The 23194-nt window shown below is 42.0% G+C and overlaps 1 protein-coding gene across 2 annotated transcripts in view; it reads left to right on the forward strand.

Moving 5' to 3' along the window:
- The first annotated feature begins 2545 nt into the window (after positions 1 to 2545).
- The window catches only part of HAS2 (hyaluronan synthase 2), a 29042-nt gene continuing 8393 nt past the window's right edge, over positions 2546 to 23194 (forward strand). Inside the window, exons 1-2 of one of the 2 annotated variants that reach the window (XM_004580705.3) lie at positions 2546 to 3078; positions 14933 to 15559. In XM_004580705.3, the coding sequence (XP_004580762.1) occupies positions 14933 to 15559 (627 nt within the window). In that variant the 5' untranslated portion in view covers positions 2546 to 3078. Of the gene's footprint in view, positions 3079 to 4783; positions 4890 to 14932; positions 15560 to 23194 lie in introns of those variants that run through there. The other variant, XM_012925657.2, reaches the window with a different exon arrangement.

The following is a 23194-nucleotide window of genomic DNA, read 5'->3' on the forward strand; positions in this document are numbered from 1 at the left end:
TACACACACAACAGCATACTTTTATTCTTTCATTAAAAACCCAGTATTACTAAACGCTTTCTAAATAAGAACGGACACACAAAGTCATAACATTCCCAGAAGCTTGGAGCTGGAATCTGCAAAGCACCTGGCATCTCATAATTTCCACCCCTGCTCCTACATTGTATGTCACGGTACAGAAGTTAAAACGCGTATGAAAACCAGTGAAAAACAGAAAATCTGGAAACTTGGTGTGATGGAGATGAAATTTAAGCCTCTGTCTCTCCAAGGCAGAACTGCCTAAGGCAGAGTTCAAACAAAGGCTGAAGCCAAGACAGTTTGGGGGGGAAATGAGGAGGGTCTCTCCCAAGCAGCTTGAGAGCATCAGGCCAAAGCAGTGCCTCCAGTCGGGGTGGCATTGCGCAGCTGTGCAGGGTGGAGCACTGGAACTCCTAGGACTTTGCACAGCAGTCCCCCGGGGGCACGGGTGGATCACCAATTCAGACTACTTTATCTACTACTTTATCTCTAATCACCTTCCTCATCTCCACATCCGGTGGAGGGTGGGGGGCGGGGGAAGCATCACCCTGGGCTTACTCGGGATTCTGCTGTTTCGCTATTGCGCAGATATGACTAGGGGCCAATAACCCAGGTGCTAAGCTGTGGTTAAGACATAAGCAAGTCCACACCTCGAAGGACCTTTGGAAAGGAAGGGAAAAGTCAAGTCTTTCACCCTGTAACAAATTTCATGCAATTCTCCCAAGTTGTGTTTGCACTCACACTCTCATTTTTTCATAAACAGTGCCACCTACTGTCCATTGTTAGTCTTCAGCAGGCTGCTCCTCCAGGGTCTAAGAGGTAGGCTGGGGGGAGGGAGAAAATGAAACTACCTAGCCTTGTGGTATTGAAGGAAGACAAAACAAACAAACAAACAAAAAAACAAGACAGTTTGGAAGCAAGAATAAATATTTTAATGCGTTATCTTGGTAGAAAGCTCATAGGAAGCATAAGGCCTTTAAGGCATTTCTTTAGAGAAAGCTTTTTTAAAACTCTAAGTCTTTCCTAAAATAGTGTACTTTATTTTTAACGTGCCCTGCTTGCCCAATGTTTCATGTTAGGGGACCAGGTTAAGAAAAAAAGAAAGAAATCACACAATGATTTATCTGGTTGTCCGCTCACCCACGTCTGATTGAAGGGGGCTTAGGGATTCACCCTCAGCTGCAGATTCTGGCTGAAGAGGGGGTTGAAAAGTGTTTGAGGCCAAACATGGGCTTTGTAGAATTCTGGAAGGCTTTAGCAGGCTCCAGGTACACACACATAAATGTACACCACATAAGTGGAGATTCTGGGTTCATACACACAGGCTCCAGCCACACAATGAGAAACCAGAGTGCGTTCTCTCTCTCTCTCTCTCTCTCTCTCTCTCTCTCTCTCTCACACACACACACACACACACACGTTTTAAGTCCATATACAGATATCTCATACTAGTCCCAGGTACACACACATACACACTGGCTCCAGGATCCAGGTGCACAAGCACATCCTTGTCCAAGTTCCAGATTTGCATGCAAATGTACACACATTCACCCACTCCAGTTGCATAATGCATAAACACATACCTCCACACAAACTTTGGGTACACACACATCCCACACTAGCTCCAGGTACAGGGCTACACACACAGAAACACATACGTATATACCTTATACCACATCACCATTTCCAGGCAGAAACACACACACCACACACCGTACATTCACAGACACACACACACACAGGATCTAGTTACACACAGAAACAAACACATCCCACAAGACTCCAGGTACACACACATCCTGCACCAGCTCCAGGTACGCACACATCCCACAAGACTCCAGGTACACACACATCCTGCACCAGCTCCAGGTATAGTGCTACATAAACACAGAGACATATGCACACACCTTATACCACATCACCATCTTCAAGTACACACACACCCTACAAGGCTCCAGGCACACATACATGCAGTCAGTCCAAGTACACAGAAATACACACACTCCAGGTGTACATGCACACTCGCGCACACACACACAACACACTACCCTAACTGTGCCTCCCCACCCTCCCCAGGGCCATGACTGAACTTGGGGCACCGTTTGGCCCTTAAACAAATGACTTAAACACACCAGGGAGCTGCTGGCAGAACGTGCAGCCTTGCAAACCGGGCAGGAGGTGAGGAGAGCTACAAAGCGCCCAGCCCCTGGCCCCGCCACAGGAGACAGCGGGGAATCAGGTGGTGGCCAGCCTGTGCGCGCGGCGTTTCTCCGCACACGTTAACAATCAAGTTAATTGAATTCATTGGAGTTGAGAGCCGGCCTCCCGCTCAGAGAGGGCTTTGAATGGCCAGTGCCTCCCTCCTTCTCCCCCTCCCGCCGGCCGGCCGCCCGCCCTCCCAGATCCCTCCCCTCCGGGTTCCCCAGTCCACACCTCCCTCTCCACCCCCTCGGCCCCCACTCCCTCAGCCTATTAAAATACCCCCAGCTCACTCGTTAAGACCCCCGAAAGTTGGAGGAGGCAGGAAGGCAGCAACAGCGGGGAAGGAGAAGTCAAGACGTCTGGAACGAATTACCCCATCCTGGCTTCGAGCAGCCCATTGAGCCAGGGACCCAAACCAGCCCCACCACACTCTTCTCTCGATTCTACGCTTCCTGGCTTCTGCCGACCCTTCGCCCGGCTTTTTAATTTTTTTTAATACAAAAACCCGGAGATTTTCCGTTATCTGGAGGAAAGGGATTGAAACAGCAGCAACCAAAAAAAAAATTATTTTTAAAGCAGGGGTCATTTTCTTTTTGAAAGAATTAGAAGACTGCAGTGCCACGAAAGATAATAAATATTGGTGAAATTCTCCCTCTCCGGTGGGGAAGCACCCAGTCGTTAAGTCTCCTCCATCGTTTTTAAATGTTGTTTTTAGCTTTCTTGTTTTTTCTGGCCGGGCGCCTTAAATTCATCTGATCTTTTTTTATTACCTCAATTTTGGACGCTGTCTGCCCCCACCGACCCTCCGGGACCACACAGACAGGCTGAGGACGAATTTATGACCGAAAGCTGAACAAGGTACGTTGTCTCCCAGGCGCGCGGTCCCGAACAGGGAAGGTCCTAAGGCCACAGAGCGCGAAGAACGCAGGATTCACCTAAGTGCTCGCAAAATTAAGTCGCCTCCGACCGGAAAGTTGGAGGTCTGAAAATGTTCCAGAGTGGCCCTGGGGACTTCTTTCAGACTCCTATACGGCTGAGCGGCGCCTCGCCTGCCGCCTGTCCCGGCCCATCCCCGCGGCTCTCGCCAGAAACCCGCCGCTTTGCGGGGACCAGGTGCCCGCTAGGCAAGGAAGGAGCGGCGCGTCCCGAGGTGTACTTTTCCATTCTGCATCTTTCGGAGCGCCACGGGGGCTACCGAGTTAGGAAACAAGGATGGCCCTGTGAAAGGTTAATCCGTTCTACACAGACAACCTCTTTCCCCTTCTTCCCACCCCTCTTCCCTCTGTTCCTACTCCTCCCCCGCCCCAACGCCCACTGGAAGGGGAGGCAAACCCCGGGACAGCCCAGCTGATTTTACTTTTCCGTGAGAAGCTTGCTTCTTGCGTGGACTTCAAAGGGTTAAGCGATCTGGTCGTCTGAGCTCCGAGGGTCCTCCACCACCGTTGTGCAGCTACCAGCCTCGCTCAGCCACTCCCCCCTCTCCGGGCCTCCCCCTCTCCTTGGCACTCCCCGCACCCAGTTAAAGTGTCAGGCTGTCTCTGTCTGGGCTCAGCTCGGCTCCGCGCGAGCCTTCAAGCCTTCACTCATGCCAGGGGTGCCTACAGCCCCGCGGTGGCACTGGAGGGCTGAGCGCGCATCCCTGGGCTGGGGCGCCCTGGGGCAGGGCGTGCGTGGGGACCGCGCGGCGCGCTCGGGCGGCCGAGCTGCCCCGGAGCCAGTTCCAACGTGGCACAGCGCACGCTGGCGCGGCTCCCCCCAGGGCGGCGAGGCCACCGTCTGGTGGAGAGTAGGGGGCTCCATCTTAATTGCGCAGCCTAGGGCGAGGGCGAAGGGCCCGCGGGAGCCGGGGCTTCGGGAGGAGGAGAGAGGTCAGGGGCTGAGGAGGGCTGCATCTTCCACACATTGGGCGGAATTGGTCTGTCTGGTTCCCGCCCAGGGCGCGCGCCAGGGCTCCGACCTGGGTCCCTGCAAACGGGCGGGCGGGTCTGAAAGGAGCGTCTGTGTGAGGGTGAGAACCGGGAGGTGTTTTTTTTTCTTAGCCCTGGAAATGCAGCTGAGGGGAAAAGGTGCTGAAAAGATAATTAAGGCTGGAAAGGGGATGTGAGCAGAGAGAGGCGGTGTCTGGGCAGGAGGGCTTATAAGACCCGGGTCCGGTTACACAGCCTCGGGTGCCAGTTTCCACCAGTGCCACTCCTTCACCCGGCCAAACACTGGCGCTAGCACCTGGACTCCGGATACAGCACGCCTCTGGGCGGGCCAGCTAGCCAGCCGCGCTCCCCAGGGATGGGAAAAGGCCCGGCCAGCTCCTCCCTGCCCAGTCCCCACCCATCAGGACCGTTGCTGCAGGCTGGCTCTCAGACTGGGACAGCTGTGGGGCTGCGATTGTGATCTTGCAAACCACGTGGTGTGCCCGGGCTGGGCTTGCTTTTGACGCAACAGACAGGGGGAGGCATGATGCAATAGATCGGAAAACCCTGATTGGCTGCGTGGGGCTTCTCCTAATTGGAGGCCTGATAATATACCGACCTGGAGCTCAGTGTTAGAGTAAAGCGAGGGAAGTGCCTAGATCTGCTTTGCTGGAGGAGCAAGAAGGCTGGTGAGAGGCGGCGGGACTTCACTGCCTTGGCTAGATTTCTCTCTGCGATGCAGCCAGGTGATCGTGGAATTCTGTAGGTGTTGAATCAGTCTATGATTTTTGTAAAAAAAAAAAATCATTTTAAGAAGTTTTCAATGGTTAACACATTCAAATGAATGATAGCAAGTTTGAAATTTAAATGAGTTGTTTCTATCAATTTGGGTCTGAGATAAATACCCATTGCTACCAACCTATTTGTAGATGAAGTTTTAAGTTGTGCTGCAGAATTGGGTTTTTAAAAAAGCTCTTAAATTGAAAAATTTTTCTTCTTTCCTTCCGGTACGTGAAGGCTGACTCATTCCTTAGTTTACTTGTACAGTGGAGGTGTCCTCTTCTGAGTCCCCATCATACTCCACCGAAAGTTGTCCTTGTAGCTTGGCGACTGCTTTGCATTTTCCATGAAAGTTGAATACTGTATATACCTCCCGTGATGTGTGCATTATCTTATGCGTGCCTCTGTGGCGCTCAGACGATCAAGGGAAGCTGAAAGCATTCATGGAAAATGCATATTAAAAATAATGCATGGAGTTTTTTAAAATTCCAATATAATGAACTTATTTAAACTGTTGTTTATTTATTTCTTATTTATTTATGAGGGAGAGAAAGAACATATTAGCTGACATCCACTGGTTCATCTGTGGGTTCAGATGCCTCCTGTAGCTGGGGCTGGAGTGAGGCAACGAGGCCGATTTTCCCAGAGCCAGGAGCTGGAAACGCAATCTGGGTGTTCTCTGTGGGTGGCGAGAGATCAGTCACTGGACCCCATCATTCCCACTGGCTCCCAGGGATTCTGAGTTGGGCTGAAAGCGTCTTAAATTTCAGCTTGCCAAGCAGGCCCTATCTTCACCCTTAGCTCCGTTTTCCTTAAACCTTGTAAAGTCTCGTGGATCTCTGAATACCAGCTGGACATTTCTGCGTTAACACATTGAAAGTAGACTTTCATCCTTCCTATTCTCCTTTTGCTGTGTATTGCTTGATTCAGATGTATGAAAAAATGTAGAGAGGTTTTGAAAGAAGCATTCTGAGTTCCATATGGTGTACATAGGACTTAATTCTTACATTGCCAAAAAAAAAAAACACCTCTACAGCTTATAAACATGCATTGATTACTAGAATGAAATTTAAGTGTCACTCTCCACAAAGGAAGGATGATAGGGGCCTTTCTGGAAAGTAACAATAATGTAAGAATTGAGGAAGAAACTATTACCAGTGAGCAAGTTAGCTTGGAGCTAACCATTCTGGCTAGGTCTGTTGAATAGAGCACTATGATATTGAACACTGTAAGCATTTTTACACACAAGGTGGAAAGGATTCATTTTACAGTATTTTCTTGAGTATTTAAGCATATATATTTTGCTGATGCAATCATTTCATGTTACTTGTACTGTGGGAGAAAGCCCTTTGTCCATGCATTGAAGTGGCCACCCTGGTCGGCAAAGTTATGTAACACGGTTAACATTTGAAATTTAAGATCAAGTGCTTTATTACATTATTAACTTCCCAAGTGGTATGAAATGCAAACAATGAGTTCACATAATGAGAGAACAGAACATAAATCTCACGTTGTCACCTGGACTTTTTTTAAACTATGCACAGCTGGCTCTCTTCCTCCAGTAGGTTACAAAGACAGCCCTGATACAGCTGGCATGTCAACTGGCATGTCACAGCTCCCTCTATAGAAGAGCCACTTATTTCACTGCAACTTGTTTTTTAAATATTAAATTTATTTATCCTATTATTTTATGATACAGTTCCATAGGCTCTGGGCTTTTTCCCTGTCCCTTCCCCTTCCCCCCACCCACTGATTTCCGCTATGTAGTTACAATAGTCTAGTCCTTTTGTTTAATCCCTTCCCCTGTAACTGGAATTGATGGATAACAAATATCATCCAAATTAATTATTGTACCTTTTGGGTTATATATGTGAAGCTTACATATATACTGCTTTGTCTACAATCTAGGGATATGCTAGTGATATTTGAGTCAAATAAATAAGGTCACCCTGTTACATATTTTATTTAAAGTTCATTAATGAATGCCTGATAACTGAATACATCGCTATTGCATCTAACTAATGGATTTAGCTAAAAATCTACTCAAGGAATGTCTAAATGATGATATGTGAGAAATGGTAAGTATTGTTTCCAACATCTCTCGTTTTTTTCCTGGCACCAATCAAGACACATTACATACACTGCATCTATTCCTCGATAGCAGAGAAAGTTTTACAAAGAAAACTCAGAAAAACTAAGTCAGGGTCAGTAAAAGCTGTTGATGGAATTTAAATAATTCTTGGATATTGCACCTCTGGGAAAGATAAAAATAATTTCATGATGTGATTTGCCGTTCTTGCTGTATTTGGCTACACAGAACTTTGATCTCTGTAGATCGTTCCTAACAGCCAGTGCAGTTATGTCCAGATCTAGCATCCTACGTCCAGTCCTTTTGTAATTTAATCCTTCCCTGTAAACTAAGTTTGAGATGGTGATGTTCAGGAATTAGAAGAGCAGTTGGAAAAATTGACACCCAAGGAGTTACTGGTTAATAGTGATGAAAAACGGAAGAGAAATTTGAAACCTACAACTCGGGATCCAGACACCACTTGTATGGTAAGGCTTTTAAAAGTCTCCTGTCCTAATCTTACCAGCTTGGTTCCAAGACCCTCCTAGGATGACTGCCATGGGGCTTAGCAGGAGAAGGGCAGAGTTCAAAGCCAGAAAGGGAGAATAGGGTGGGTTCTGTGTTTATGTGCACTGATGTGATGACTCCTAGGTGATTTAAAGTGGGCACTTCTACTTCAGATTTCTAACTGAGGACAGTAGCAGAGGAAATATATATAAGAAAGTGTAGCAATGCAGTTGAGGTAACAGGATGTTAAGCCAGTGGTTGCTAGGCTTTGTTGCATTAAACTAGATTAGAATCTCCAGAGGAAATTTTAAAACTTGCAATGCCTTGGCCACACACACTGTCAGTGAACTCAGTGTGTTATGGGAGTCACAGTCAGTATTTTTCAGATTCAATAGTAACTGGTATATACAACAAAGTTTTGGAATCATTAATTTTCAACTTTTCGCTCAAAATGCCTTCCTAGTTCATCATTACTGGGCAGATAGCTGTAACCTTGGAGTGTCTTGTCAGATGCAATCCAGTACCTACAATCCTTGAGAGCATGGCCGGTTTGCATTAATATTGTCAGTTCTCTTCTACATATCACAATGTGAGTTACAAGTAAAGAAAGTCTATATTCAAAAACCAGGCCTGCTGTTTGTTCTATCTGACCCTGGGTTGCTGTCTTTAAGTATCTCCTATCATTCTTTGTGTTTTTCTGTGTTTAAATATTGGCTAAAGAAGATGACAGGGAAAAGAAACAAGTGTGCTTTCTATCTTAAATTATTCTTCCTTTGGGATAAAATACTATCTGGCAACATGACAATGACAACAACTACTGATTACGCACATGTATCATTTTGTTTGCTGGGTCATATATGCACATATACTTTCCTTTCAAGTCGCAGTAACCATGCAAAAATGTATGGTTCTCATGTTGCAAATGAGGAATCGAGAATGTGCTCTCATCTGCGACTATGATGAAAAGCCTTGGCAATGGAACATGTCATCAAACACACGCTCATGCCTCTCATAGATACTCAAGTATGAGTGCATGAACATTAAAGTTATTAAAAGTCATAATTTTACACCTGAAGTTCTTAAAGTTCAAAGATATTTGTTAATTATACTGCCCATGGACAAATGACTTAATTATAACATTCACAAGTGATTATTTGATCTCAGCTAATATAAAGCAGAGTTTGGAGTAGAATCCATAACTCTGATTCCTACCTCACTATAGTTTCTACTTGCTAATTTAGGAACAAGGAGTTAAAAGAAAGGAGACTCAGGTTAATTAATTATTAGCAGAAAGCTGACATAATTGAAATCTAATTGCTGATCATTTCTTTTTAGATACTTAAATGAGTTTCTTCTTATAATCTAGTACTTTGTTCTGTGAGTCTATATGATGAGTCCCAACCTCATAATGATGAAATTGATGGCAAGTGTTACGTCCTATCATTAAAAGAAAGATGAAGATGTTGTCCCAAATCAGTCTGATTCTGAGGCTGAGTTCTCTGGAGTAGATAGCAAATGATAGATTACAATTTTAAGGGTAGTTTGTCTGACTTTTACTAATCTGGTTGGTACCACAGTTTCTCCCATTGAAGAAACAGGACACATGCACACGTACACAAATCTTTAGACCCCAAATGCAAAGTACTACATGTATTAACGGAAAATCTGTGCTTGCAGAGCACTATAGTTCAGATTGGTAAGAATAATCTCTTTATCCTTCAGGTCCAACATTTGACCTCTGAATCATAAAATTGCCCAGATTGTAATTCACAATTGCTGCAGATGTCCTTGGGGATGAGCTGCCTTTCCCCCTATCCAAAGGTCTCCTAGAGCTGGCCTGGAAATTCTCACAGATGTAAGTTTTAGACATCTGAGCAAGAAATTTGCAACTGGTTCAGTAAAAGAAAAAGAAAGGAGAGAGCTGTTGGATTGGTAGTTGCTTGCTTGGCTCTCAACATACTTTTACTGTCCTTGCTGTTGAGAATAGGGGTGGGGCATATGTTGATCAGTCTGCGTGAGTGCCCAGGTCTGAATAGATTTGTGAATAACTTAACCTATAGTGAGTGTCTGTTATAACCCAAGCCCTGTTTTGGGTACAGGGCACAAGTCATTGAGATACAAAATTCCTATGGCAAGATAGTGAACTGAAATGCTACTTAAAAAATCAAGAAAGGGAAGGGAAGAATTGTGTGATGGGGTAAAGAGAGGAAAGAGGGGAATAGCTACTTTAGAAAGAAGTGGATGCTCAGACCTCTAAGAAAAGACCATCTCACCTCTTATGTAGCTTCTCCCAGATATAACATAAAAGAACCACTTTATGAAAACAATGACCACTGAGTTTTCACCACTGCTGTAGGGCAGAGAGAAAAGCTGTTATTCACCAATGTTTTCCTGTCTGTTTAATAGGAGATCAAGGGGAAGAACAGGCTCTGGTGCACAATTAATGACCTAGAGTCCCATGCCTGATGGAGAGCAGACAGCAAGACTGGATTTCTGCACATGAAGTAGTGGTGCATTTCCTATGTTGAAAGTGGATTTTTGCATGTTGGCATTAAAATGAAAATTACCATTGCATGGGCAGAACCACTAAGTACTTAACTTCTGATATCTGATAGGCAGTACCTACCTAAGATGGTATATGAGCCAGAAATCTCTGCGAATTGGCTGCCCACCTGAGTGAGAGCCACTTCCCATTTTTCATACTCACGGAGACATTATTTCAAAGTTCCTTCCAGATCTTATCTCATGTAATACAGTTTTATTATCCAGAGACAAAAGGACGCTATCCATTTGTCATGAGGATGAAAACTATTCAGCAAATCTCTCACTCTGCTTTCCAAGTAGATGAAAATAGTAAATTCATAAACACTTATTGAGAATAATTACTTGTTCTTTGGCTGTGTGGGTCATACTCCCAATTTTATGGCTTTGGATGAATTATCTAAGTGTGCAAATTCCAAACACTTAGATTCTTGGCACATGCATAAGTTATGAGACTTATAATACATTTATCAACCAAAGTTATTAAGATTCCATAAGATCTTGATATTTTAAAAGATGTATTTATTTACTTGAAAAGAGAGAGATAGAGAGAGAGAGAGAGAGAGAGATCTTCCATTTTCTGGTCCACTCTCTAAATAGCTGCCAGAGCTGGGGTTGGGTCAGGCCAAAGTCAGGAAGTTGGAGTTACCCCCACGTCTCCCATGTGGTTGGCAGGAACCTAAGCACTTAATCCATTCTTATTTCATTCTGCCATTCTTAGGTCATTGACAGGGAACTGCATGACAGTTGGGACGTGAACTGGCATCCGGCATCCATTTGGTACAGCAGCATTTCAGGTAGTAGCTTTACTAGCTACACCACAGCGCCAGCTTCATGCTATTGAACCAAACAAACTGACTTCACTAACTGAAACTTCACAAATGATCAATGATTTACTAATCTGGTTGGTACCACAGTATGGTAAAGTGGTTGATACCATAAAATATCACTGATTATTAGACAACTGTGAAGATGATGAATAAATTTACATTCATTTGTTTGGTCAGCAAATATTTACTAAATAACAATGATGACCCAGGTAATATTTTATGGCCTGAGTCACACTGGTGGGAGTAGATTAAAAATACACTTTACGTGTGTGTGTGTGTGTGTATGTATATAATCAATAGCTATCTATTGACTTTGTGGAGACTAAATTGTAGACTATTAAACCATCCCTTAACACTTGGCCTGACCTAGAATTCTGTGGAGAGTAGCAATAAATACTTGATAGCAAGCCCAAAAACTGGGCTGATTTCTGTCACTGGGCAAAGTGAATTCAAATTTTATGTTTTAAATATTTATACAGTGTAGATTTTAAAATCATTTTTCTAACTGGTAGTAAACCAAAATTCACCAATCTTCTTTTCTAATTTCTCCATAAAGCCTTGTGTCTGACAAGGAGTATGCTTACGCAATAGTTTTTGAATTGGGGATTGTTTCTGAGAACCTAACGCATATGGTGCCCATATCTGTGAAACCGCCCAGGGGAAATTATACAGAACACATCCTGTGTGTCACTCCCTGAGATCAGCATATTCCCTCTGCAGAGCTGGCTCCAAAATGTGCCTTTTGCCCTTTAGCCTCTGCTGAGACATGGCATGTGACGCTGGGCAACTTATCTTGCAGAACATAAAGGCTCCGTTCTAGCCATGTTGTAGCAGTTTGCTAGTAACCTTTCCCAGGCTTGAAAAGGACATTCTGTAGACTCCTATGATGTAAGAGGGTGTTCCCACTTCAGCTGTGGCCAGCAGATGCTATGTGAACACTCTGTGTGTCCATGTGTGCTGATAAAAGCAAGGAAAATGTGAATAATGGAAAAGAATAGTGGGCTTTTTTTCTTCTGGCTTTGGTGATTTTTAAATACAGGCTAACCACACACTTTAGCTTTTCCCTACAAAGTGTTTTAGTCCCCTTGAAATCTTTCACTCTTGTGAGAATGACTCATATTTTGGAAATGGCAAGTTCCAAGTCTGGTGCTCCAAGCACCTTATGGCATTGGTTAATGTACCCGGTGGGGATTTTTAGCATCCCGTCAGCTGTGTTCATTAACAGGACTTGATGTGATTGTTTGCCTTTTGCTTAAAACACACCATTTCACTATTTCACAGAAGTTGATTTTTCTATGTGTGTTATAGTTACTTGTATCAAGCTCCCATGTTACTTCTATGCAATCCTATATTGCTGCTAAAAAGAGGGTGCACATTTTTTTCAGCTACGTATTTAGCTGATATTGAATGCCACAAAAGCACTTCCACAATGTTAATTCACTATTCTCACCATCTCAAAGTTTTTTGATAGGTGTGACAATCTCCATTCAATAAAACAAAATAACATTCCTAGGATGGAATTTTGGTTTTCAGACTGCTTTTCATCACTGCTGTCATATTTGTCTAGAGAACTTAGATGAACACCATGTCAAACAAGCAAAAATTCAGAAAGCGCTTCCTGTTAAAATAAGAATCTAAGACAAATAATTATGATTATTGAGTTGCTCTCTTCTGTAGGGTAGTTGAAGGACAACCTTCCCTCTCTCTTGGGGTACTATAATCCCCTAGAAACTTGTTGCTATCTAGGGCAAGCCTGTGAAGGAGCGAGATTATCGTGTCATCCCTTTCGACTTCAAAGACCCTACAGGAAGTACTGGGATACAGGCTTTCCAAGGCTTCTATGCCTTGGCTGTCCCATGTAATCCATGCTCAGAAAAGAGCAGTCACAGTAAGGTTGCCTACAAGTTCATTGTGCAGTTGCTCAGGCCTACCACCATGGCTGGCTACAGGGATTGGAAGGTGTACGTGTGAACAATGCCTCCTGGAGCTCAGCAACTGGCCCCTGTGACCCTCCCATCCCCTTAACCACCATGATAATAGGTTCTATGTGAACATTCAGTTCTAAGTTTTGATGTGGTTAGGAAAATACAAACAGAACATCAAGCAAGATGTTTTGCAGAGTTGATTGGTTAACCAAAGTTTCCATTTAGGTTAAAACTATTGAGTTCTCAAAATTAGTTGGATTAAGAAAGGATGGAATACAAATTATATATAAATATAACAATATTTCCAAGTTGAGACAAATGGCCATAGATAGGGAAACAGTGTGCTTATGCCAATTATGTCCCTTATGCTATTTTGTTCTTGAAAGAGGAGAAAAATAAAACTTCAAGGAAAAATAAAATAAAAAAAAAAAATGATTACCAGGTGGCCTTTCAATTCTCAGCACTGGAAATGCCTTGAGAAAAACAGAAACAAATTTTGTTTTTAATTTGTTCAAAACCTTACTCCAGAGATAGCAGAAAAATTTGGATGTGAGTTCAAAATTGATCAAGAGTTAAAAGCTCTTTCAGCTCAAATGTTGTCAGTAGCATGCCAAAATTCAATGTGTTGTGACTTTTTAACTGATTACATCCAAAGAAATTATTATGTGATTACTATGTTCCGAAAGGGTTCCTAGTTCCCAGGATCTATACCTGTGGAGATGAAGGATAAAGAAGACAGATGTCTGAACACAGGAGTGTAATTCAGAAATACAAGGGCTTTGATTTTTACCTGTACTCATGTGTAGAGGATTTTGACTATCAAAGGGGACTTTGTACTCCTCACCATGGTGTTGAGGATTTTCCTGCACACCCCCGCCCCCCCAAAAATGTTCTGCACCTTAAATGTTGACAAATATCTTGTTAGAGTTACAAGCCAGTCTAGATTATCCCAAAATCTGCCAAGATCAACAAAATTATACTTCAACACAACAAATGGCTAAATACTAAAATGAAATAGACACGAGACAGCTGAATGGTACCCTATAGCCTTTTCAAGGTATATAGTAGCCGGTCCAGTCCTGTATATAAACTAAAATTGAGATGTCAATGAGCTAATCATAGGTTGTGGTTAGGACTTGTTTTTTTTTTATTTGTTTGTTTGTGTTTGTTTGTTTGTTTTTTAACATACTGGTTACTCAAAACCATGTCAATTCCATAATATTGCAAATTGCTGTTGATGTTATATTGAGACTCTTAATTGACAGTGAGGATATTATACCAGCTCTGACTTCGGACCAGAAATGGTCTCCCCAAGAAACTGTTCAACCCATCTGGACAATAAGTAGCTGGACTCCATGCTTAGTATATGTTTGCAAGGAAAGAATCTTGATTGAATTTGAACTGTAATGCTGCATCAAGGTGGAGGAATCCACCAGGGGGGGGGGGAGGGGGAGGGGTGGGGGGATTCCCAGAGCCTATGAAACTGTCACATAATGCTAAATATTAATAAAAAATTTAAAAAGGGGGACTTTGATTATCGAATATAATCAGGCCTCAGATTCTCTTATTTAACAGATTAAGAAAAAAGCAATTAAGCCTCAGAAAAGTAAGTTCATTCACTGAATGTCACACAGCTAGTTGATGAGCTAGTTCTATAGCTGATTCTCCTGAAATCCATCACCAGTCATCTACATGGTAAGGGTCTAAATGGAAGGATTGGCAGTGGAGATGAGTTGAAATTGCATGCAAGAAACTTAGTAGAATCTCCTGTGGATTTTTCACAGGTCAGTAGTGAGACTTACAGGAAAAATGTTGTGGGAGAGGGAAGATTACTGTGGGTTTTTGGAACTGTAGACTCTATACCTGTCTATGACCCTGTACAGAGTGCAGCCTTAGACAACTAACCCATCATTCTGACAGCAGTACATCTAGGTTTTTAAAAGTAAGCTGTGGACTTCAGCAGTACCTTGCACTGGCATATGTGTCTCGAATGAGCCTGTGTGAACTCTACCAGAAGAAATGTGCATTTATGCTTTATAAATAAAGAAATGAATATTAACAGCTTCCCCTATGTGTGTAGCCATAAGCCCTCTCTAGAAAACCATGTAGATAACCAATGTGGTTAACCAGGAGTATTGTTTGATTCTGTTACAGATGCATTGTGAGAGGTTTATATGCATCCTGAGAATAATTGGAACCACACTTTTTGGAGTCTCTCTCCTTTTGGGAATCACAGCTGCTTATATTGTTGGCTACCAGTTTATCCAAACGGATAATTATTATTTCTCCTTTGGACTGTATGGTGCCTTTTTAGCATCCCACCTCATCATCCAAAGCCTGTTTGCCTTTTTGGAGCATCGAAAAATGAAAAAATCCCTAGAAACCCCCATTAAGCTGAACAAAACAGTTGCTCTTTGCATCGCTGCCTATCAAGAAGACCCAGACTACTTAAGGAAATGTTTACAATCTGTGAAAAGGCTGACCTACCCTGGGATTAAGGTTGTCATGGTCATTGATGGGAACTCCGAAGATGATGTTTACATGATGGACATCTTCAGTGAAATCATGGGCAGGGAAACATCAGCCACTTACATCTGGAAGAACAACTTCCACGAAAAGGGGCCTGGGGAGACGGATGAGTCACATAAAGAAAGCTCTCAACATGTAACCCAGTTGGTCCTGTCCAACAAAAGTGTGTGCATCATGCAGAAGTGGGGTGGAAAAAGAGAAGTCATGTATACAGCCTTCAGAGCATTGGGACGAAGTGTGGATTATGTGCAGGTACGTCTCCAAATTCCTGCCAGGGCAAACATACGTTGACATAAAGCAGCTTTTATATCTCTCCAGTCATATTCTATAGCCCATCCTTGTCCCTTCTGAACACACTACTTCTTTCAGTTCATCTGAAAACAGCATGACTGTTGAAAGGATATTTTGAAAGAGAGAGAGAAAAAAAATCTTGTAAAACTGTTCAATCTATGAAAATGCTGTACTTGTGTAATTGGTTAGAGATCAAGATTATTTTAACAGGAGACCCCTTCCTTAACTTCTTCCCTACCCCCTCACCTTTTCTGCCCTTGTTGTTCTGCCAAATTAAATCCCACATCATTTTCCACCCTCTCAAAGTCTCCAGCTTTGTAAGAAAATAGTGTCTGCTTGAGCAGAAAGGTCTTGGGAAAATCCGAGGGAAAGGCTATAGCATGTTTTTTTTACAGGGGCTGGGCAAAATAGGAATGATGTGAAAGTTTCTGACTTTAAGGAGCAAGACATTAGATATTGAGAGAGGGAGAGAGAGAGAGGGAGAGAGAGAGAGAGAGAGAAATGAAAAGGAAAAAAAATGAGCAAAGCCAAAGTGATGTTTATTTCACTCTCCAAACAGAATTACCTCACTCACTACAACTTGACCTTTGAAAGCATTTGTGATGGTGTTTGCCTGCATGAAAATTAGACAGGCTGTGTCTCTCATTAGTTCAGTGACAGCTCACCATAGGGTTTTTCCTCTCCTAGTTCTCATGGAAGCAGCTTTTTTAAATTTTTTTCTGTAGAACATTGAAAGGGACTGTGTGAGTTTCCCAGCCGTGATTTTCTGCAGATAGTTTAGTTAACTTTTGGTCGTAATGATATCAGGAAAGGAGAACTTCATGGTTTAAGAAATCCATTGGGAAATTCTGCCTCTGACGAGTGTAATGTTGGTTTTCAGAAGACCCATCCTATTCTCTAGGGGCATTTATTGCCATGAAGTCATGCCTAGTGTGTCTTCTTGTAAGCAGATGGGAGTGGACATTGGTTCTTGAGTTAAATGAATAAGATTCTAATCACAGGAATTATTAGCTGGTTGGTCTGGAGCAAGACCATCTCCCTGAATCTCAGTTTTCTGAATAGAATAAGGCAATCTCACAAGCAACTTGAGATAATTATTTCAAATCACACATTCAACATTCAAAATGTTTAGCAAAGGTCATAGTGTTGTTGGGATGATTATAACTTTTGCTGTTAATATTATTTACTATGTGGCTACCGAATCCTCAGTCAAAAATTAAAACAGCTGTTAATTGCCACCGTTCGTTTCAATTACTCTTTGAAGAGTTTTGAGACATGTCTTCATTGGTCCCCATCTACATATTAACTTCACTTCAAGGGAGTGGATAGAATTTCTTTCTTAACTTTCTCCTAATTTTTCAATGGTAGAACTCTCACAGTTAAGGTTCTTTCAGTACTGTCTGGCCTGTGGGATTCCTATAGTAGTAATCTGGCCTGGACATTTTTAAAGGAAGAGATGCCTGGAGAACTTATAGATGATAGAAAGAGTGAAGCTCTTGATTTAACATAAGAAAACATCAAATTTGATATTTTGCCTTCAACTCTAGTTAAAACAGTGGCCACCTCTGTCATGTGTAATCAATATACCACCAAATGGCCTCCTCATCCTTCTTTTGTTTAACCTGCTCCTCAAATTTCCTTTTACTAAACTTCTTGTTTTGAGTTTTGTTTGTATCCTTGACAACTTTATGCAATGCTTCTCCAGGAAAAATAATGAAAACTGTGCAATCCTAGAGTAGCTTGCTGCTAGAGCCCTAACAAGACTAGAAAACTTCACTTTCTCAAGGCTGAAGTCAGCAGACAGAATGGGCCGAGCAGCAGGTATGAACTAGATCCTGAATGCTTCCACGAGTTGCAGCCAGTTCCAAGCATTCATACAAGGGTGAAAAGCTTTTTGCATCTTGAAACTGGTAGTTCCCTCCTGCAATATCCCCATTCTCTCATCTTCTATTCTACCTCAGCTAGGGTTCAAGAGCTTCAAAACAGTAGCCATAGAAAGTCAAGGATTCCACGAATGTGATGTGATGTGATGCGACTTGCAGGAGAGCCAGGGAAGGAAGACGCAGGGTCCAGGTGCTATACTCCAGAGGAAACAGCGAGAACATTGATGCTCTGTTCTCACACTTGCTGGAGAATATCGTTTAGTTTTACTGTGGTGAGAGATGGCCCGAAATACTGATTCCCAGTTGGATCTGAGTTCCCAATGCTCATCAGCACTTCTGTCCACCCCCTCTGGATCTTGAATGTCTTGCTTGCTGCTCTCATGACCTATTATTTCATATCATCTCCTCTTTCCCAGTAACATGTCCGGACTCCTCCCTGCTTAACTAGTAACAGATGACCTTGCCTCCTACTGAAGAAAATATTGAAATGCTGGTCCTGCATGCTATCAGCTTTGCTCTCATCTACTTGCACCATCTGAAGATTACCTAAGTTCGTTTTATTTCCTATAGAACAGGCTTGATGAGTTGCCATCTCCCCTCCATCTGTCTCAGTTTTCATTTCTCTTCCAACTCTGATCTTGGTTTGGTAACCATTCAAATGTGCTGATATGGACTCCTGAGTGAGGCCTCCATCTAAGGGAAAGCCAGGGTGGGAGCAAATGTGTCTAATGGTGCAGGTGGCTGCTGTTAGAAAGTATAGATGAGAGCAGAAAAGTGAAAGAGCAAGAAAGGAAGATGAAGGAAACGAAAAGCAAAGGTGGGGGGTAAAGAAGGATTTCCAAGGTTCAGTTTATTTTCTTCAGTTTGTTTTCTTTGGAAAAATAAAGGACATGATTCTCACCTAGCTAGGTCTGACTTACGATGGGGCAAATCTTTTACAGTGTTCAAATTGATATTTATGTTGGCTTTTTAATTTATGAAAGTGGTGTATATTTATAGAGGTATGTTTTCAAAATATGAAAGGCACATGAGCAAAATTAAAATGACCTGCAACAAACACATGATAGAAACATGAATGTCTTCTAAAGCACATGTTCTTTTTTTATTTTTAAAAGAATTTTGGATTATATTTTCTTTTATCATATCAGTTTATTTCTTTTTTTATATATATTTTTTTATTCATTGATTACATTGTATTATGTGATACAGTTTCGTTGGAACTGGGACTCACCCCACCCCTCCACCCCATATCAGTTTATTTCTACATGACACTGTCAGAAAGACAAAATGCCTTCTGATATCTGGGTTATATAATTGCTTGTTCAGATTTCTTTTCATTGAACATGCCTATGATGACTAAATAACCATCAGCCTCTGGGACAAAAGCAAAAATCACCCCCTGAAATGTGCACTACCCAAACAGAAAACGTACAATAAACATGGACATGTTTTCTGGAAAGGAAGATTATTGGAAGTCATTTTATTGCTAGTACAATATAGCAATATCTCAGGGATCTAGATTTTTGTTAAGTAGGGCACCAAAGGACATAGTCTTCATAATAATACAATAATACTGTTGTCCCTTGTTACTTAAGGATTCTGTATTTGTACACTTGGTTACTTAGTAACACTTGCCTGTTACCCACAAATCAATACTTGTTTTAAATTGGTGGCTGTTTGCATGCATATGTCCAAAAAAATGGTTAGTCATTCAATACACATGTTCCAGATGAGGTTGAACAAGGTGATGTTTTGCTTTCTTTTTAAAATTTTGACACCACAGGCAGTTGTCCTCTCATGGTCTAGTCAGTGCTGATTTCCACACTTTTGTGCCCTTTGCTGGTGATGTAGCTGCTCACAGTGGCTGCCAAGTTCAGTGCAGAAGTTCTGCTAGTGTCCCACAGCAAAACAAGGCTGTTTTCTGACTCACAGAGGAGAGCTGGCTTTAGGTGTGAGTGGCCTTGCGGTTTGGTGTGCGTCCCACATAGGTGGTTCAACAATGTATATCGAAACAGGCGCAGATGAGACAGGATTGATTCTGTATTGATCAGTAAATAACAATGTGGAGATCCGAAACTCAGAGGAACTTACGATTGTATTAGGCTAAGTGATTTTCAGTGTTCTGTAATTCAGCTGCAGCGATACATACCATAGCCCTTACCATGAAGGCATGTGCTATTTCACTAAGTCTTTTTCTCTACACAGGCAGAAAGCCTAAGTGACCAGGCTAGGATTGAGAAGAGCATGTTTCTTTCTATACTTCACATTGGAGGATGAGATTAAGCAGGCACTGAAATGAGGAAATCTAAATCCAAGACCCTGTCTCTTTGCCCTGGGCCTGATCAATTGAATCTTCAATGGAACTGATAAGAGAGATGATCCATCTCCAAGATGCCCCTGAGCTCTGGACTCATAGCCCAGTACTATTTTAATTCCTCTGATATAGTAATTCTTTCTTTCTGTTTTTTAAAGGTTTATTTTTATTTTTATTACAAAGTCAGATATACACAGAGGAGGAGAAACAGAGAGGAAGATCTTCCCTCTGATGATTCACTCCCCAAGTGGCCCCAGTGGCTGGAGTTGAGCCAATCTAAAGCCAGGAGCCAGGAGCATCTTCCAGGTCTCCCATGCAGGTGTAGGGTCCCAAGGGTTTGGGCTGTCCTCAACTGCCTTCGCAGTCCACAAACAGGGAGCTGGATGGGAAGCGGGTCTGCCAAGACATGAACTGGTGCCTATATGGGATGCCAGGGCCTGCAAGGGAGGACTTTACTCCTAGGTTACTGCGCCAGGCCCTATTCTTTCTAACAAAGTGCTGAAACTGGTGGAGTAAGATCCAAATCAAATAAAGAAATATCAGAATTTTCTTCTCATTTATCATTACTATCATGTTTCTCTTAGTCAGTTTTCATCTGCCCTTTTCCCTAAAATTGGATTTTTTACTCTAAGCCTTGATTTAAACGCCAACACTGTAAATTTCCTGATACTCATATAATTCCAAATACTGGGAATAAGGCTGTTTTGTGGCTTAGGCATTAAAGGCAACGTTTTGCTCCCCACTTATTCAGTTGGATTATCAACTTTGCAATGCACCTTCTAATTTTTTATTCATGTTCATGCTTACAGAGAAGTTCCAGTTATCCGGGCATCCAAACAGAAAATTCAGGATTTGTAAAAAGTAAAATATCACACAATCTTGACAAATTCCTAGGAATTATGTGTAATTGGTATTTACACATTGCAGACTTTTGGTTCTCTTTTTAGCTATATGAGACATGCTAAGTTGTGTGCGATATCCTAGCTGTGAAGGGGTGATGTTTCTGTCCTCATTTTTTTGGATTTCCTTATTTTCTGTATGAATTTAGTTCCACAAAAATTACCAGTGATCTGCACTCCTTTTTTTTAACAATGCAATACTTTGTGTCTAGATTTAAAAACAAAATTTGTCATTTACATGTATATATTTGCAAAACGAAAGATTATGTTTCTGTTTTAACTAATCACACATTCAGCAACTTCTATGCTAACTAAGTTGTTCAGTCAAGATGCAAAGGATGTTTCAGTGTCTGCAGTGGGTGCAGCGTCCCACGCTTTGCTGCGTGATGAGCTTTTACATATTGTGCCACAACGGCATCTTCTAGGTCACAGATGAATCATTGTCAGCTGGAAGATATTCTCTATTTACTTCTTTTCCTTTCCTTATTTAATAATCTACTACTCCTGAGACTTCTGAATTGTTGGTTCAAGAATTCGATTTGTTTGATTTAAATTTGTTCAACATTGGATGAGGCATTGGTTTCCCTCTTCCAGAGTGAGTCATAGCTTATTTAAGGTAATTGTGAAGCAGACTGTTTCCCTTGGGACTAGCATCCTAAATTTGTGCCTCTGGTTTTCATTTATTATTTCTTAGTATATGTGACTTTTCCATATGGAGCATTTAGTGTGAAGTATCTATGAGTGAGGGCTTTACATATATTATCTCATTAACTAACCATTACAATAGACTTATGTGATGGATATCATTATCTGTAATTTTCGCCTGTGAAATGTGAGTTTAGGGAGATGAATAAGGACTCCTAGGCAGCTAATCTAAGGGTGTAGTCCAAGTTTACATAACTGGTAACTGGTGGGTTGAAATGCAGCTCAGTTTGTGTTCAAAGCATAATGCAACTTGTTGTTTTACATCCAGGAGTATGTCTTCTCTAGTATTAATGCTGTTTGAATTTCAGAAAGAACAATTCATCTTTTGTTTCCTGGTAAATAACTATTTGCACATTTTCGTTGTTATTCTGGCCCTTACCACTTTTATTTAAAGAGAAATCGGTGGTAGGTGTGTGAGATTTCCATTTACTTTGTGCTTAAGTTGTGGCAGGGACCAAAAGCCAATTCCATACTTTAAAAATAAATAGTGTTGGGCCTGGAGTGGTAGCCTAGTGGGTAAAATCCTCGCCTTGTATGTTCCAAGATTCCATGTGGATGCTGGTTTGTATCCTGGCTACCCCACTTCCCTTCTAGCTCCATGTTTGTGGCTTGGGAAAGCAGTTGATGGCCCAAAGCCTTGGGAGCTTGCACCTGCGTGGGAGACCCAGAAGATGCACCTAGCTCCTGGCTTTGGATTGGTTCGGCTCCGGCCATTGTGGCCATTTGGAGAGTGAACCAGTGGACAAAAGTACGTTCTTTTTATCCTCCTCTCTGTACCTCTGCCTTTCAAAAAAAAAGTCATCAGGTCCAAATTAAAATGAAAAACCAAGGTTAAGGTGACTTGTGAAGGTTAAAATTTGAGCCTCATAGACAGAAGACAGGTGATGACAACAAGAGTTCTGACTTGTTAGCAATCTGTTTCCTTAGCACAGGGAATGAGAACAGTTAAGATTTATTCTTACTATATAAGAGATGAATTCCTTTAGATAGTCCAGGAGGCCTGATGAGTATCCACCAATCAATCTGAAGAAAATAGCACACATAAATAGAATATTGAAGCTTGACATTTGAGACATGGATCTTAAATTTGAAGGCAATTAGAAGAACAAATAAATTAACTTTGCCCTCACTGAGACAATTTGGAATGAATATGCATGCTTTCAGTTTTTTCTCTGTTGAGCCATCTATTTATGGTAATGTTTGCCATGATAGTGCAAGAATAGATTAACTTACAGAGTATAAAAATGTTCAGGATTACTACGTTGTACTAATGGTACACTTCTCCGCAGGATGTGTCACTAATGTGTCCTGGTGAAGCTAAATGACCTGTTCAAGGTTATGGGCGCTCTTACAGATCTGAAAACTGTACAACTTTCTTGATTCTGTGGGCACTTGTTCTTAAAACAGGCAGACTCTGATTGAAGAAAATCTGGTATATTATATTCTGCTCTTTTTGCAATAATCCTATGAAGATGAAGTAAATTAAAATGATAGAATTAAAATCAGGGATTTCAAGCACACTTTGCCTCAAATTTGCTCTTACTTTATGATATCTGAACCCTGCTCCAATAATGAATTATTCTGAATCCAGAGAACGCAAACTTTTGAAGGCAACTGGAAGTGTGCCAGATAGTAAATACTGTTTTGTGGGCCAGGCAGTTTTGCAACCTTGCTGTTGGAGTGGGGAAGAAGCCATAGATAATTTGTAAATGAACAGAGTCCACATTCCAATATGGCCACATTCTAATTCTTCATGGAACTGGAAGCAGTAACTGTCCTGAGGTGGTTATTGCCC

Source organism: Ochotona princeps, chromosome 9, assembly GCF_030435755.1.
Source record: "Ochotona princeps isolate mOchPri1 chromosome 9, mOchPri1.hap1, whole genome shotgun sequence".
Taxonomy (NCBI): domain Eukaryota; kingdom Metazoa; phylum Chordata; class Mammalia; order Lagomorpha; family Ochotonidae; genus Ochotona; species Ochotona princeps.